General features: G+C 39.0%; 2 protein-coding genes across 7 annotated transcripts in view; one reads left to right on the top strand and one right to left on the bottom strand.

Moving 5' to 3' along the window:
- Nucleotides 1-1,481, bottom strand: part of slc30a2 (solute carrier family 30 member 2) — a 10,403-nt gene extending 8,922 nt beyond the window's left edge. For both annotated transcript variants that reach the window (XM_089022570.1, XM_089022569.1), the window contains exon 1: nt 1,349-1,481. In XM_089022570.1, the coding sequence (XP_088878696.1) occupies nt 1,349-1,431 (83 nt within the window). In that variant the 5' untranslated portion in view covers nt 1,432-1,481. The remainder of the gene's footprint in view (nt 1-1,348) is intronic.
- The window catches only part of LOC148883689 (uridine-cytidine kinase-like 1), a 17,504-nt gene extending 1,608 nt beyond the window's left edge, over nt 1-15,896 (top strand). The window contains exons 2-16 of one of the 5 annotated variants that reach the window (XM_089022566.1): nt 1,248-1,316; nt 1,494-1,617; nt 3,883-4,097; nt 5,091-5,368; nt 9,048-9,119; nt 11,188-11,377; nt 11,460-11,521; nt 11,637-11,653; nt 11,818-11,916; nt 11,991-12,084; nt 12,186-12,248; nt 13,193-13,315; nt 13,414-13,521; nt 14,487-14,643; nt 14,797-15,896. In XM_089022566.1, coding sequence (XP_088878692.1) covers nt 1,274-1,316; nt 1,494-1,617; nt 3,883-4,097; nt 5,091-5,368; nt 9,048-9,119; nt 11,188-11,377; nt 11,460-11,521; nt 11,637-11,653; nt 11,818-11,916; nt 11,991-12,084; nt 12,186-12,248; nt 13,193-13,315; nt 13,414-13,521; nt 14,487-14,643; nt 14,797-14,873 — 1,722 coding nt within the window. In that variant the 5' untranslated portion in view covers nt 1,248-1,273 and the 3' untranslated portion in view covers nt 14,874-15,896. Of the gene's footprint in view, nt 1-1,247; nt 1,366-1,429; nt 1,618-2,680; nt 2,839-3,882; nt 4,098-5,090; nt 5,369-9,047; nt 9,120-11,187; nt 11,378-11,459; nt 11,522-11,636; nt 11,654-11,817; nt 11,917-11,990; nt 12,085-12,185; nt 12,249-13,192; nt 13,316-13,413; nt 13,522-14,486; nt 14,644-14,796 lie in introns of those variants that run through there. The other 4 variants (XM_089022565.1, XM_089022568.1, XM_089022564.1 and 1 more) reach the window with 4 other exon arrangements.

Below are 15,896 nucleotides of genomic sequence, written 5' to 3'. Positions count from 1 at the left end.
GAACACCAGAAGGAGCATCACAATTAATTAGATGTCAGCATGAAATTACAATTAAAAAAATATTGATTTTTTTTTCCAATACCATTTAATTGTTAATGATCTGTGTTTTGACAGTGATTGACATTATAGAGTGCTATTTTTTGATGATTTTTTTTTGTTTTTTTTGGGGGGAGAGGCAGGGATAGATTGTCATCACCATCATCTCTCTCTCTCCCTCTCTCAGCACCTCACCCTGAATATTGGCAATTAAACTGTGTAAGCGGAACCTTTGCCATTTTTCTTCAGGCAGAAGAACATTCTGTCATCCAATATTGTTTGACAAATTGGCACGCATCAGAATATGTCCTTAAAATGTGATCATGTTTATTTATATATTGATGCTAGAACATTTTCCACTCTCAAATATTTGACCCCGCAATGTTACGGATTGGTTTGAAGTCGGGTGTGGTTGAAACGGCTCATCATAATCATCTAAATGTCAAATATATTTGATATTGAAATTCAAAAAAGAAAATTGAAGAACATCGGCGCTGCTTTCCTGCTCAGGAGAGCAAAAAAAGTGCAGCTGTCGGGAAGTCAGTCGGCCCCGCGCGTGCGCGCCGTGCACGTTGCAAATGGTGCATGAAATGTGGTAGCAGATGCACATCGAAGGTGCGCGTGCGAGAGCACCCTGGACATGTCCTGGAGCACCTCTCTTTTTTTATTAATAATAATAATAATAATAATAATAATAATACTGAAAATTAAGCGTTTTTTTTTCAAGGTCCATGTAGTGAATGACATGACTACATAAATGGGAAAAAAAGAATGCGGCGGTGTGCTATTGAAGGCCAATTTTCATCTAGAAACGAACCAAAAAAAGTATTTTCTTTTATATATATATATATATATATATATATATATATATATATATATATCAGAATATATATATAAGAATATAGGAACATATATATATATATATATATATATATATATATATACACACAGTGCATTTTTTTGAATCATGATGCTCAGGAAAAAAAACTGTTGATGGAATGACTTCAACAGAAATGCTGACAAATAATCATCATTATTTTATATTTCATTTTTAACTCAAATATACAAAAAAAAATATCCTGACAGAAAATATATTTCAATCAAAAGTGAATTATTTTCTGCAGAATGACAACATTGTTGCATTGCATCACACTAAATTCTTCCTGCATGTATAATCCTAATATTTTTATTTATCTTCTTTCATTTTTCAGGTGTACCCAACGATGCATCTTTTGTCATGCAGGCGTGCAAATTAACACCCATCCGGGCGGAAAGAGCAAGTGCGTGCATCTGTGCCTTCGTCGTCCCCCACCTGTGCACGCGGTCGCAGTAGGTCTTGCGGTTCTTGTCGTGGATCAGCTGAGACTTCTCCGAACTTGACGCTTTTACATCCATGAGGCTACGGGAGAGGTTCTGTACAAAAGGGGGAGCTGATCTGCAAGTGGTTTCAGTTGCAGGTTCGACAATGATGAACGATGTGATCAGTGGACGTGCAGGCAGGGGCAAGTCCTCGTGGAACTGCAAGCGTGCTGGGGGAAGAGCTTCACTGCTGCGTTTTGGTTGGAGGAGGGGGTGCGCGCTGTGAGTGAGACACCATTTCTTTCCCCCCCCTCCCTTGTTTATTTATTTATTTAGTTTTAAATACATTGGGCTTGAGTTGATCATGACCAAGTACAATACTCATTGCAGTTCGCGACCATTCGGTCCAGTCAAGCTTCAGTGCTGCTCAGCATGTCCAATAGCGCACAAGCAGACTTCGTATTAATAATACAGGTGAAAAAAATAACACAAATAAGATTTAAAACCACCATGCACCTGTCTTTCATTCACCATTTTAGTAAGCACACAAAATCCAATATATATGGAAATACGTCACACTCAAAAGCAGTTTTCACTGTCAGCCAACTTAAAACTCAATGTATCTGTACACCGATTAATTGATCAATCTATGATAAATGTAGTAATTGATGGAGTTCGACTGGTGTTGGGCACATGTGACATGTATTCATATTTTTTTTGTCAACAATGTTAAACATGCACTTTTTTTCCTGTGTGTCCAGCATTGTCTTCGGCAGTTTTAAACAAAATTCAGCTGGGTTTATTATGAGAGTAAAACAATTTATGGCATGAGGAGATTTTCGTTTTATATTTTATGGAGTACATTTAAGATATTTTAGATGTTTTGTAATGTATATATTTTGAGGGCTTAAAAGGTGACCATTGTTCACTATACTTATAAATTACTGTCATGTTTTGTTTTTAGTTGTATTTTTTCAGTGCAGTATGATTTTATGTTATTGTATAAATGTTTGAAATACACAAAAGTGCTTCGTGAAGCCCGTCATGCTAGGTGAATTACATTTGCTTTTGGATAATTAAAAAATAACTCAATTAGTGCACACAGGAGGCGTCTGTAAATGGCCTATTCAGGACCTTTTCAGAAAATTGGTAATTTGAATACTTTATCATAATCACTTATTAAAACTCACATTCTCTTCTAAAGTACCCGTATACGGAAATATAATATACGTCTTGGTACTAAACAGCTTTCCAAAAAATACGATTATAAAGCAACAAAGTTCCGTCAATCTCATCTCAGTATTTCCCCAAAAAAAAACCCACGACATTGAACTACACTTTCTGTCAACGGAAGTACGCCATGACGTCAACTCCGTTTGGGTTCCCGCTGGATTTGGCATACAGTAGCATGAACCCCACGTTTACTCCGAAGGACCCGAATGAGGCGTTTCTTCCTTCCGGCCGCATTAAAGGCTTCGACAGAAGCATGTCCAGCTCCGACAGGTAGCCACGGCGTGTGTAAAAGGCGTCGCGTATTCGTTGTAGCGTTCTAAATGGAGCCGGAATAGTAAAATAGGGGTGTCCAACGTGGCCGCCAATTGGTAGCAGCAGGCAGCATTACTGGCACAATGAGTGACTGACGTCTTTGAAAAGCAAAACCGGAAATCGACGTCATAATAAAATCACCATTGTAACTTTCTTCCCCATTGAAATCGCCAATCTGTTCTTTTTAAATAAAATTCCATTCGTCGTAATTCATCAGCGCCCACCTCTTCAATACTAGTCGTTTTTCTCTGAGTATAAAGACTGTATGACAGGTTGTTATGCTGTCTGTCTAAATGTTTCGGTGCGCCTTACGACGACACATTAAATTAATTAGCCAGTCTCGGACAAATTCCACTATTTGTTGAATAAATTGATTGATTGATGGGCGTTTGACTGATGACAATCCAAGATTTATTGCATCTTCTGCCACGTGATGATAGCCTTACTCATACGACTTGCGACCCTAACTGTCCGCTGCCTCCCAGGCATCGTTGCGTTTTCCTGGGGAGGTTCGGCTTCACCCTCCCCACCGGCCTCCCCCTCAATCGCACCGACAGCAAACCCTCTGTGGAGTTTTTTTTGCGGGGAGGGAGATCCCTTAGTAAGAGGACTTCCGATCCTGCCTCCACAGAAACAGCGGCAACAGGTACCACAAAGTTTATAATCGTCAACATTCACTTTGTTTTTGACTTCATCCGTGAACTGAATTTGGGCAAAAAAAAAAACTTTTTTAATTAACTAGAAGGCTTTGTGGAACCTAAAGTTGCCTCATTGACAAAAATGCCTGCGGAGAAGCAGTGTGGGGTCGCTCTGAGCACATGTGGCATATCTGATGGCACCAAGCACTAAAAATCATTTACTATTGTGTCAATGCTAAAGAATAGAATGTCATGTGGAGAACTGGCAGTTTATTTTTTCCAACAACACAACTTTCAATAATCCAGAAGATGTTCAACAACAATTTTTAACCATTTCACAATCTTGGGAACTATTACATTTCAGCTGGAGTGGTGAAGAATCCCTGGACAGCCCCTCAAGCCAAATCCCTCGCTGCTGCTGCCCCCTGACACCATCGCTGACACCCCAAAAACGCACCACCGGCCAGTCCCAAACTGTGCCCCCGCTTCTGAGAACCAACAAGAGGACCATCTACACAGCTGGCAGGCCCCCCTGGTACAATGTCACGGGGACCACCTTCAAGGAGGCATTTGTCATTGGTAAGAGAATTTAAAGTGTTCTCTAAAATTATTCGAAACATCTTCAGGGTCAACAAATCTTAATCAACTTTACAGGCCTCAATGGGTTGCACTGCAGAATGCTAGATACAGTATGAAAATACCCTTACCGTGTCTCATATAACGTACATTAATCTTCTCCTCTGCCGGATTCTCCTCCCCAAGCTGTGTCCATATGCTAAAAAGCACAGTTGGGCACGTTCACGGCTTGTTGCGCAGCTGCCGGGACGATTGTACAATGTTCATCAGGGCGTAAAACCTCACACAAGTGCACTTTTGTCCTTTGTTCTTTTAAACTAAAAATAAGATATTAAATACATTATGTTTATATGGTCGTGTTTTGATGATTTCAGCAGTGTTGATTGGATTGGATTTGCCTTTATTAGTCTCACAGTGGAGAAATTTACACTTCACAGCAGCAAAGTGATGAAAGGAATGAAAGTAGAAAAACAAAATACATGAGCTGCTGGAAAGGCAGCCACTCTCGGGGCGCCGTCTTGAAGTCAAAAGAACAAAAAAATAATAACAAATAATATGAGAGCATAGAGACAATATGACAAAACAAAGACACAGAGAGACATTCATTCTTCAGGACTTGCTGTACCCTCTTTGTGATGACATGAAGCAGTTCTAGATGAAAGAGGAGAGGATCAAAGCGTCTTTCCACCAGTGGATCAGGGACATCATGGTGGAATGTGCACGTCGACTACAACCTAAATGTTGAAAGCAAACACACAGCTGTAGCATCCATTGACGAAAAGAGATTGTCTCACATCTCCACACACACACAATCACAATAAATGTGACCTCATCATCACTATCGTTCTATTGTTTGATTTACATTTAAGTCAATGTAAGAGACGGGCAGGAAGCTCATCGAGTTCTATTCAAGTCCAAAAAACTATTCCTCTATTGGCTAGACGGGTATGAATGTCTTAGGAGTTTCAATTCAAGTCAATGCTGTTCTTTCCATAGGTCTGTGTGGAGGAAGTGCTTCTGGGAAAACAACGGTAGCCAATAAGATCATCGAGGCGCTGGATGTTCCCTGGGTGGTTCTGCTTTCCATGGACTCCTTCTACAAGGTACTATCTAAAGAAGAGCAGGAGCTGGCGGCGAAAAACGAGTACAATTTCGACCACCTCGACGCCTTCGACTTTGAGCTGCTGATCAATGTCCTGCGAAAGCTAAAGAAAGGCAAAAGCATCAAAGTGCCCGTATATGACTTCACGTCTCACTCCAGGCGCAAGGAATGGGTATGTGTCACACATTGGTCATTTTTCTAATTAAAACACAGGTAACAGCATGTGGGCGGTTAAGGAAAAAGCATTGCAAGAATTGTAACGGTGTGCCAAGAATATGACATACCGTAGTTTCTGGTGTATAAGGTGCACCCAAAAGCCTTGATTTTCTTAAAAAGATGACCCTACGCCTTATACGCAGGTGCGCCTTATATGTGAAGTCATATTGGGCCGCAACAGGTCTCTCATTTCCCCCTGTAGGAGAAGTAATGCGTAACTCCAGCCTTTACTGTAGTGCCTTATAATGTGGTGTGTCTGATATTTGCAGACCTTTTCTAGATTTATATATTATATTCGGAAACCTTTTTCATTCGTTGAAGGTGCGCCTTATAGTCCAGTGCACCTTATATATGGAAAAAGTTTGAAAATCCACCATTCCTTGAGGGTGCGCCTTATACTCCGGTGCACCTTGTACAACGGAAAATGCAATAATTTTTTCATTCATTGACAGTGCACCTTATACTCTGGTGTGCCTTATACAACGGAAAATAAAGTATTCTTTAAATAAAGACATGTAACATTTTTGCCAAGGAACCCCTCTTCCCCCCAAAAAAACAAAATAGTTTTCATCAAATTTGACATTTTGCGTTTTCCATTCAATCAAATAGATTTTTTTTCACCTCCAAAAATAGCTGTTTAGCAAGCATGGGTCAAAGAAAATGTAGTTTTTTTAACAAAATATTTTTTTTTAAAGTAATGACAATAATAATAATCATAAGACATTTAATTTCTAAGCGCCTTTCAAAACTCTCAGACACTTTACAGTCACAGGATTTTATTTTATTTTATTTTTTATGCGGGTGAGCCGCGGCAGCTATTCGCGCCAGCGTTCACTCTACCCGGAAGTAACACAGCTGCAAAGTTATGAAAGGAAGAGGAAAGGAAAAAAAGAAGTAGAAAAATACAATACAGGAGCTGCTGGAAAGGCAGCCACTCATAATTAAATAATTCCTATGTCTAAGTTTTGCGTTTGTAGTTCAATCAAATAGATGGGTTTTTTTTTCGCCCTCAAAAACAGTTGTTTAGAGGGTGTGGGTTAAAGAAAATGTTATTTTTTTCCAAAATAGATTTTCAATAATAATAATAATAATAACAATAATAGTAATTAAATACTTCCCATGTCTAAACACCTCCCAACAGCACTTCTTCCATTGATATACTGAAGTGTTCATTATCATAACATTATAGCAAAGCCTCCCCTACGCCATTACGCACACACGCATACCCAAACCCGCGAATCAGCCCTGCAGCGACAACCGCTCTCTATTTCTCGACGATGTAATTTCATGGCTGAAAGGCACAAAGCCACACGGGAAATGGCCTGTCCACACTCACAAATCCTTTTATGGGGCACTTTGGGGCGGCTGCTGGTAATTAAAAGCCTTACACACACACACACACACACCTCTCCCTTCCTTCACCCCGTTCAAGGGGGGCTGTGTGTTCTTTTTTTCCTCCTTCTTCTGTGATGCTCCATCAGGAACTTGACTGTAGTTCAGGCGGTCACACTTGAACGTGTCGAGTACGCACTTAATCTGTTTTGAAGACAGTGTGCACGCACGCCCACATTATGCACACACACACACACACACACACACACACACACACACACACACACACACACACACACACACACACACACACACACACACATATATATATATATATACACAGTCTCGTTATATCGATATCGGATATATCGATAGTCCCGATACTATTTCTATGCACGCACAGAGAAAATTACATGCAAACAGGGTCGGATATATCGATAGTCCCGGTTATATCGATATTTTTTCGGACTCCCTTGAATATCGATATAATGAGACTTTACTGTATATGTGTATATATATATATATATGTATGTATGTATATATATGTATATATATGTATATATATATGTACATATATGTATATATATGTATATATACATATGTATATATGTGTGTGTGTGTGTATATATATATATATATATATATATATATATATATATATATATATATATATATATACACATATATGTATATATATGTATATATATATATATATATGTATATATATATGTATATATATATATATATATATATATATATATATATATATATATATATATATATATATATATATATATATATATATATATATATGTATGTATATATATATATATATATATATATATATATATATGTATAATATATATATATATATATATATATATATATATATATATCTATTGCCGTCGATAAACACTCATGGGTTTCTTTACAATTCACATTGAGATTGCCGGCCGCTTTGGCTCTTCTCTGCTGTGCACTGTTCGTCAGCTTTATCGACTCCCACGTGACACTGATCGAAAACCAGCTAGTTGATGCGACATTGGGCACTCACCGCCATTTTCTCTTTGGAGCGATATGCTTTGTCACGTTGGCCGAATTGGATTAAAAAAAAACAAACAAAACATTGATTTACGAGTAGGGATGAGTGATTTTGTAAATCAAACTGCGTTTTTTTTTTTTAATCTCTCCTCTCCCATGCTCCTTATTGTGATTGTCACTTAAAGGACAACCGACACCATTTTTTTGTTTCCTAACTTACATCAGAAAAACGCAGGCTGATATTTTTAGTTAAATGCAAAACACCAATAAAAATGAGCTAAAGTGTCCCAAAACTACTTTAAAAATGACCCCGGAAATTGCAGTTTCAGAAGGTCCCGCCCCCTTGTTCGTGACGTCACGCCAGGACGTCTTGCCTTGCTCGAGAATCAAAACAATGGCTTCAGATTCGGAGAAGTTGCTTTCTTGTTACTCACCCAGTTATGAATATGATTCAAAGAGTTCTGAAGAGGAAAGCATAAATGTTTGCAATCGATTAAAGAAGTCCTTCCGTGTCATTTTGAGGCGTCTGGACTCCAATGTAGCGTCCCAGAAAATCCACAAGATGGCGCCCCAGCTCTGTTGGAATTTGTGTCACTAGAATCAAATAGTAGTCTTGGTGCAACACACAACGATTCACCATCGCGTTATTTCTGTGTTTTCCTTCTAATTTCGCCATCAACACAAAGTTTTCAGACCAAACAAAGTACCCAAAATGCATTGTGTGTCACTTTCTCGGTCAGGGGCGTTCCTGACGTGACGTCACGAATCGTCTTCAACTCGAAAACAAGACTTCCTGAATATTCAGCGCGAGTCTTAAAACGTGAAACATAGCTATATGCTGTAGAATCTTTGTAAACTACGCTCAGTAGAAGTCATTTGAAGTGATTTTATAAATTATGGACACAACTTGTCCGGAGGCGTCGGTTGTCCTTTAATATGCAATTACTTTTTTCGAGGTCTTCGTCCCTTGTCTATTTTTTTTTTCAACCAACCCAAGCAATGAATCTGAGTTACAATCAATAATCATATTTATTATCCATAAACTATTCTTTGTGCCTTCCACTAAAATAAACCATAAATTGATTTGAAATGCATTTTATTCTTCTTATTAAACACTTCCAGACACATCAGAAAATTCTACCAAGTAAGCACTGCTCATAAATTATATTTCAACAATAATGCAAAACGCACTTTTAGCTTTTCCTGTTTTACGAAAGCCCCGCTTTTGACTATATTTTGTATTTATTTATTTTACTTTTCAGAAAACTGTGTACGGGGCCAATGTTGTCATCTTTGAGGGAATTCTGGCTTTTGCCAACAAGGAACTGCTCAAGGTATTTTTTTTTTACTTTATCTTTTTCTATTTATTTTGTGAAATCGATCTTCTTTTATAGCGGTGCATTCTGCCACATTGCGTGTGTGTGTGTGTGTGTGTGTGTGTGTGTGTGTGCATGTGTGTAAGTGCGGTTTGTGATCTGGACCGTGGCGATAAGGCCGTCTGCCTCCCTTGGGAACTTCCTCCATCAGAGTTAATAACGACCCCCCCTGTCTGAGCGGTGATGAATTGCGTTTCATGGACATCCGTGCCTACTCGTTGATAATGAGGCACATTGCTTTGCAAAAAACATTTATGCTCGTTGACCTCTTCTTTTGGTACATTTGTACGCTCCCATGTGGTCCTTAAACTGACACTCTTATGTCAGAGTATTCAGAACATACACCATAGCTGTGGTGAGATGTATTATTGTTATTATTATTAGCTATATCTTGGCTAGGTTGCTAGCTTTCTATCTATTTGAGTTACTTCCGGGTTGATTGGACCCATTGAAAAAAAAACGTATCCTGTCACTGTAAAGTGATCTTGAGAGTTTTGAAATGCGCTTATAAATGAAATGTGTTATTATTATTATTATTATTATTATTATTACAGTAAAGTCTCGTTATATCGATATCGGTTATAGCGATAGTACTGCTTATTACGATACTATTTCTATGAACGCAAGGAGAAAATTTACATGCCGCAGGATCGGATATCTCGATAGTCCGGTTATTTCGATATTTTTTCCGACTCCCGAGAATATCGATATAACGAGACTTTACTGTATTAACATTATTAGTATTATTAGCTATCTCCTAGCTAGATAGCTAACTTTCCATCTATTTGAGTTACTTCTGGGTTGATTGGACCCATTGAAAAAAAAAACGTATCCTGTGACTGTAAAGTGATCTTGAGAGTTTTGAAATGCGCTTATAAATGAAATGTGTTATTATTATTATTATTATTATTATTATTATTACAGTAAAGTCTCGTTATATCCATATCGGTTATATCGATAGTACTGCTTATTACGATACTATTTCTATGAACGTAAGGAGAAAATTTACATGCCGCAGGATCGGATATATCGATAGTCCGGTTATATCGATATTTTTTCCGACTCCCGAGAATATCGATATAACGAGACTTTACTGTATTAACATTATTAGTATTATTAGCTATCTCCTAGCTAGATAGCTAACTTTCCATCTATTTGAGTTACTTCCGGGTTGAGTGAACCCATAGAAAAAACATCCTGTGACTGTAAAGTGACCTTGAGAGTTTTGAAAGGCGCTGACAAATGTAATGTGTTATTATTATCATTACATAGATTGTAAAGAGATCTTAAATTGCACATTTTTTCTTACGGCAGGCGGCTTGATTGGATTCACTGTATGCGCGACGTCCTCGGCTCGTTGCGCGACTAAATTTAACGCACACCAGCCTTGTGATCCTTATGGAAATCACACAATGGTGCTTTTTTTTATCTGGCCGCACAGCAACGCCTTATTTTTTTATTCTTTTCCCTTGTCGTTTATATAATTCTTTTTTTTTTTTTTTTTTTTGCACATTATTGTTATTAACTCATTCACTGCCATTGACAAATTTATTCGGGAATTGAAAATATGACGTGGAGCGCCATTCCCGAATTTTTGTTGCGATGGTGCAAATAAAGCGCTGCGAAGACCTTTGGCAATGTGTTTCCCTTCCACAAGGGGGCGACATTTCCCCCTTTTCCTCATTAGCGCTTTGTTGCAACTGTTGTTAAAGCGCTATATACATTAATATGTATGTATTGCATACATATCGCATACTATAACTCCAGACCCATATAATTTAGGATTTTTTTTCTGATGAAAGAAGCGAGTCTAAGGTTTTTTACGCTCCATTGAATGTCTATATAGTCCTAAAACTCAATAATTTTGCGCGTCCTGCAATTTGACTGACAATGACAAAAGCCCTGGCACTGACGTGGACACATTTTTGCACGTCTGGCAGTGAATGAGTTCATATTATTCCTTAGTGGCAGTCATTTGCGAGTAAAAAAATAGCTTTTTTTTTTTTCAAATCTTTTGTGGGGCCAGCTGCTGGACATGAAGGTTTTCGTGGACATGGACTCGGACGTCCGCCTCACCCGTCGGCTCAAGCGGGACGTGTCGCAGCGCGGGCGGGACATCGTCGGCATCATCAAGCAGTATAATAAATTCGTCAAGCCGGCCTTCGAGCAGTACATCGAGCCCACCGTTCAACTGGCCGACATTGTGGTGCCTCGAGGTCCGCTATTTATATTATTTAGCGGCTTTGAAAAAGGGGTGTGATACCGTGATGGATGCCATTTTTGTGTCCTCCTCCGCAGGTGGCGACAACTTTGTGGCGCTGGATTTGATCGTTCAGCATGTTCACAGTCAGCTGGAGAAGGTAGCGCCAAATATTCTGCACGACGTAACGATTAAGCAGTGCAGTGCACTTTAGGACACTTTTCTTTTATGTGCGCGGCCCCTCCAAACCCTGCCTGGCTGCGTGACCATCGCAGCGTGAGATCACAGTGAGGTACTCAATTAACTCCTACATTGCTCTCCTGTTTCAAACTTTTCAACTGAAAGCTAACACAAAGTCACTTGACTTATTTTCACTCACTTATTTTGTTTACCTGTCATCAGTCAACTCATGACAGGCTTGCTTGTCCAGCGGAATCAAACGGATGTCATTTTCAGGTCGGCTCTTGCGTCGGCTCACCAAGGTCAGCCGCTACCCGACACTTTGAGCGTCCTGAAGAGCTCGCCGCAGGTGCTCGGCATGCACACCATCATCAGGTAGCCGCCGGTCTAGCCAAAAATCATCTTTCAAAGATCATTTTTGACGACCGTTCCTCTCATCTTGTCTTTAGGAACAGGGAGACCAACCGTGACGAGTTTGTCTTTTATTCCAAAAGATTAATGAGGCTTCTTATTGAACATGCCCTCTCTTTCCTGCCTCTCCAGGTCTGTGTGTTTCGTTACATGTCTTCATTTGCTCATTGACCAGCATTGATAAATGCTCTTTTATTTATGTTTACTTATTTTTTCTTTTTTGGGGTCACCAGCCCGCATCTGTGGAAACGCCTCAGGGTAGCGTCTACCACGGCAGAAGGCTGAGCGGTAAAAGAGTAAGTAACTGTTTTTCTTCATTAAATCTAGATAGGGAAATCTAATTGTCACTGCAGTGAACGGCACACAGTTTGTGCGATAGACTTTTCCTGAGAATAACACGCAGTGCAATATAATACGCCCCACGCTAAATTTAGGGGCTTAGTTTTCACTTTGAAAATGATTTGTATATAGGAGAATCCTCTTTGGTTATCATTATTAAGTATGTCATGACATTACATCAAAAAATAAAGAAAAATATATGAACATGATTGGAAAGACACTGAAGGGGTATTTTATTATAATAATAATACATTTCATGTATAAGTGCCTTTCAATGCTCTCAATGTCACTTTAATGAATAAAAAACATCGCGGTGGGTGCTTTTAACTTTTAAGCTACATTCTGTCGCCATCTCGTGGCTGTCCAAAACATTTTTTTGGAACATGTTTGAAAATACGCTAAAAGTGGATTTTATTAATAAATGAAAACAGCTATTGGTGCTTTTAATTTTTAAGCTACATCCGGTCGCCATCTCGTGGCTGTCCAAAACTTTTTTTTTGAACATGTTTGAAAATACGCTAAAAGTGGATTTTATTAATGAATGAAAACAGCGATTGGTGCTTTTAATTTTTAAGCTACATTCTGTCGCCATCTAGTGGCTGTCCTAAACATTTTTTTTGGTTAGCTTTTATTTTGAACATTATTGAGATGTCTGCGATTGACATTGACATATGACTGCATCTTATTCCGAACACGTGCTAAAAATCTAAATTCTCCTTCATGCATGTATTGGAAAAATTAAATAAATTGATAGAGGTCAAAAGTGACAATTACACGAGTCAGCAACCTGTGCGTAGGCACCAATACACAAACCATAGGCAGCCATTGTGGCGACAAATATTGACAATCAAGCATTTGCGTTCCCAGCTGCATCCAGGTTTTGAATCTTGTCGCTGTTTAGATCACAGGCGTGTCCATCCTAAGGGCAGGCGAGACCATGGAGCAGGCACTCATGGCTGTGTGCAAAGACATCCGACTGGGGAAAATCCTCATCCAGACCAACCACAACACTGGTGAACCCGAAGTACGCCACCTATGAACCACCACTGCCGTCCATAGCCTCATTTGATTCAGTTATAAATAAAATTGTAAATGATTTGAAAAAAAATGTTTTGTTTGCAGCTCCACTACCTGCGGCTGCCCAAAGACATCAGCGAGGACTTTGTCATCCTGATGGACAGCACTGTGTCCACCGGCGCCGCGGCTCTAATGGCCATCAGAGTTCTGTTGGTGAGTTTGGTTGGTAGTGCTTTAAACTCCCGTCCAGCAGGGGAAGCACCTCTGCCTCCAAGAAGAAACCTTAAAGGACAACCGACGTCTCCGGACAAGTTGTGTCCATAATTTGTAAAATCACTTCAAATGACTTCTACTGAGCGTATTTTACAAAGATTCCACCGCATATAGCTATATTTTACGTTTCAAGACTCGCGCTGAAGATTCAGGAAGTCTTGTTTTCCAGTCGATGACGATGCCTGACGTGACGTCACGTCTGGAACGCCCCTGACTGAGAAAGTGACACACAATGCATTTTGGGTACTTTGTTTGGTCTGAAAACTTCGTGTTGATGGCAAAATTAGAAGGAAAACACATAAATAACGCGATGGTGAATCGTGTGTTGCACCAAGACTACTATTTGATATTAGTTGACACAAATTCCCAGCAGACAAATAGCCCATTTCCAACGGAGCTTGGGCGCCATCTTGTTCATTTTCTGGGACGCTACATTGGAGTCCAGACGCCTCGAAATGACACAGGACTTCTTTAATTGATTGCAAACATTTATGCTTTCCTCTTCAGAACTATTTGAATCATATTCATAACTGGATGAGTAACAAGAAAGCATCTTCTCCGAATCTGAAGCCATTGTTTTGATTCTAGAGCAAGGCAAGACATCCTGACGTGACATCACGAATAAGGGGGCGGGTCTTTCTGAAACTCGGCATCTCCGAGGTCATTTTGAAGTAGTTTTGGGACACTTTAACTCGTTTTTATTGGTGTTTTGCATTTGACTAAAAATATCAGCCTGCGTGTTTTGGGTATTTTAGATGCTACAAAACATTTTTCTGATATCAGTTAGGAAACAAAAAAAGTGGTGTCGGTTGTCCTTTAAGCAGGAGAGGAAAAAAAAGCCAAACGATGTTGACGTGAAATATTCGGTGCATTCTACATTTGACGTTTGCACTGATATGGAAAAGGACCACGACGTGTTGGAGGACAAGATTTTCTTACTTTCGCTGCTCATGGCGGAGATGGGCGTCCACTCAGTGGCCTACGCCTTCCCAAAAGTGCGCATCATCACCACCGCAGTAGACAAGGAAGTCAACCACCAGTTCCACATCATCCCCGGTATCGGTGAGAGAAATAAAAGCTACTATAGCGTGATGTTTGGTTTATGTCCATAATATAAAAGCGTCTTTGCTGACATTGTCATCAAAACCCACAAATACAGAACACCAGCATTCACTTGTCACACTGCTTGAAATTACCTCAGTCTTCCTCTCTCAGGTAATTTTGGCGATCGCTATTTTGGCACCGATGCCCCTTCCGACTGGTGCGAAAGTGACGATGGGATGGATTTATGATGGAGCCTGATAGCAAAACATCACCAAGCCTCCCAGGTCCGCAAGATGTGTACCAAAAAAAAACAATAATGATATAAAAAAAAATGTAATATCTTCACATGCTTTATTTTGAAAATGTCAACAGTCCTTAACTTTAAAAGGGACCATTTAATTTCATGTTGTTTTCAATCTTAATCGGGCTTCATCTTCAGCTCCATCGGGAGTAAGAAGGCTCCATTCTTTAATCAGGCACGCCATGACCTTTTCCCAATTAAATCCATCTGATTTGCGAATGGCTGCCGCTGCTCACCCGCACGCAAAAAAAAAAAAAATCCTGTGACTGTAAAGTGCCCTTGAGAGTTTTGAAAGGCGCTTAGAAATTAAATATATTATTATTAATTCTGCCATTGTTTATGATGGTTAACGTCTCTTCTGTTACCATAGAAACTCAATATTACTTCTTTTCGTGGACCAGCATGAACTTACTTTGAAACTTGAGCTCTTTTAGCGTTTATCATGATACTTTTGGTTGTGCTAAGTGACTGAATATTTTCCGGTGCCTATTTGTTGCACTTCAAGTCGCAATTAAGACAAATATGATCACTTGAAAAAGTATGAATTTGTACATACCTTTTTTGTATACTTTTATTGGTGCATACAGATTTTTTTTGTGCCTTTCATGATAATTGCGTGATAGAAACTTAGGGCATTTTCCACAAGACAGTATTTTTAATTCTTTTGTTAATTTTCATTTGACGCCTGTTTATGAAGCCAAAATAAAAATTCAATGTTTTATTCTGTGTTTACATAATTGTTACTAACTATTTCGAATGCCAACGTGTTGCGACCATATTTGCTCCCATTTTAAAAGTTTTTTATTCGGATTTTATAATTGACTGACATCCATCTCCTTCATGCAATGTTATATGTAATGTATTTAATATGATTGTGTTTATTTTTGTGAAACCAAAAACATGGGACCAGAATTCCCTGAAAGGGAATACACATTTATTGAGTTATTAATTAAATAAAACATTATTTGTT

This window comes from Hippocampus bargibanti, linkage group LG19 (assembly GCF_051943395.1).
Source record: "Hippocampus bargibanti isolate YZ-2025 linkage group LG19, ASM5194339v1, whole genome shotgun sequence".
NCBI classification, from domain to species: Eukaryota; Metazoa; Chordata; class Actinopteri; order Syngnathiformes; family Syngnathidae; genus Hippocampus; species Hippocampus bargibanti.
Note: the sequence above shows the minus strand (reverse complement) of the source record. Positions and strands in the feature narration are given on the sequence as shown.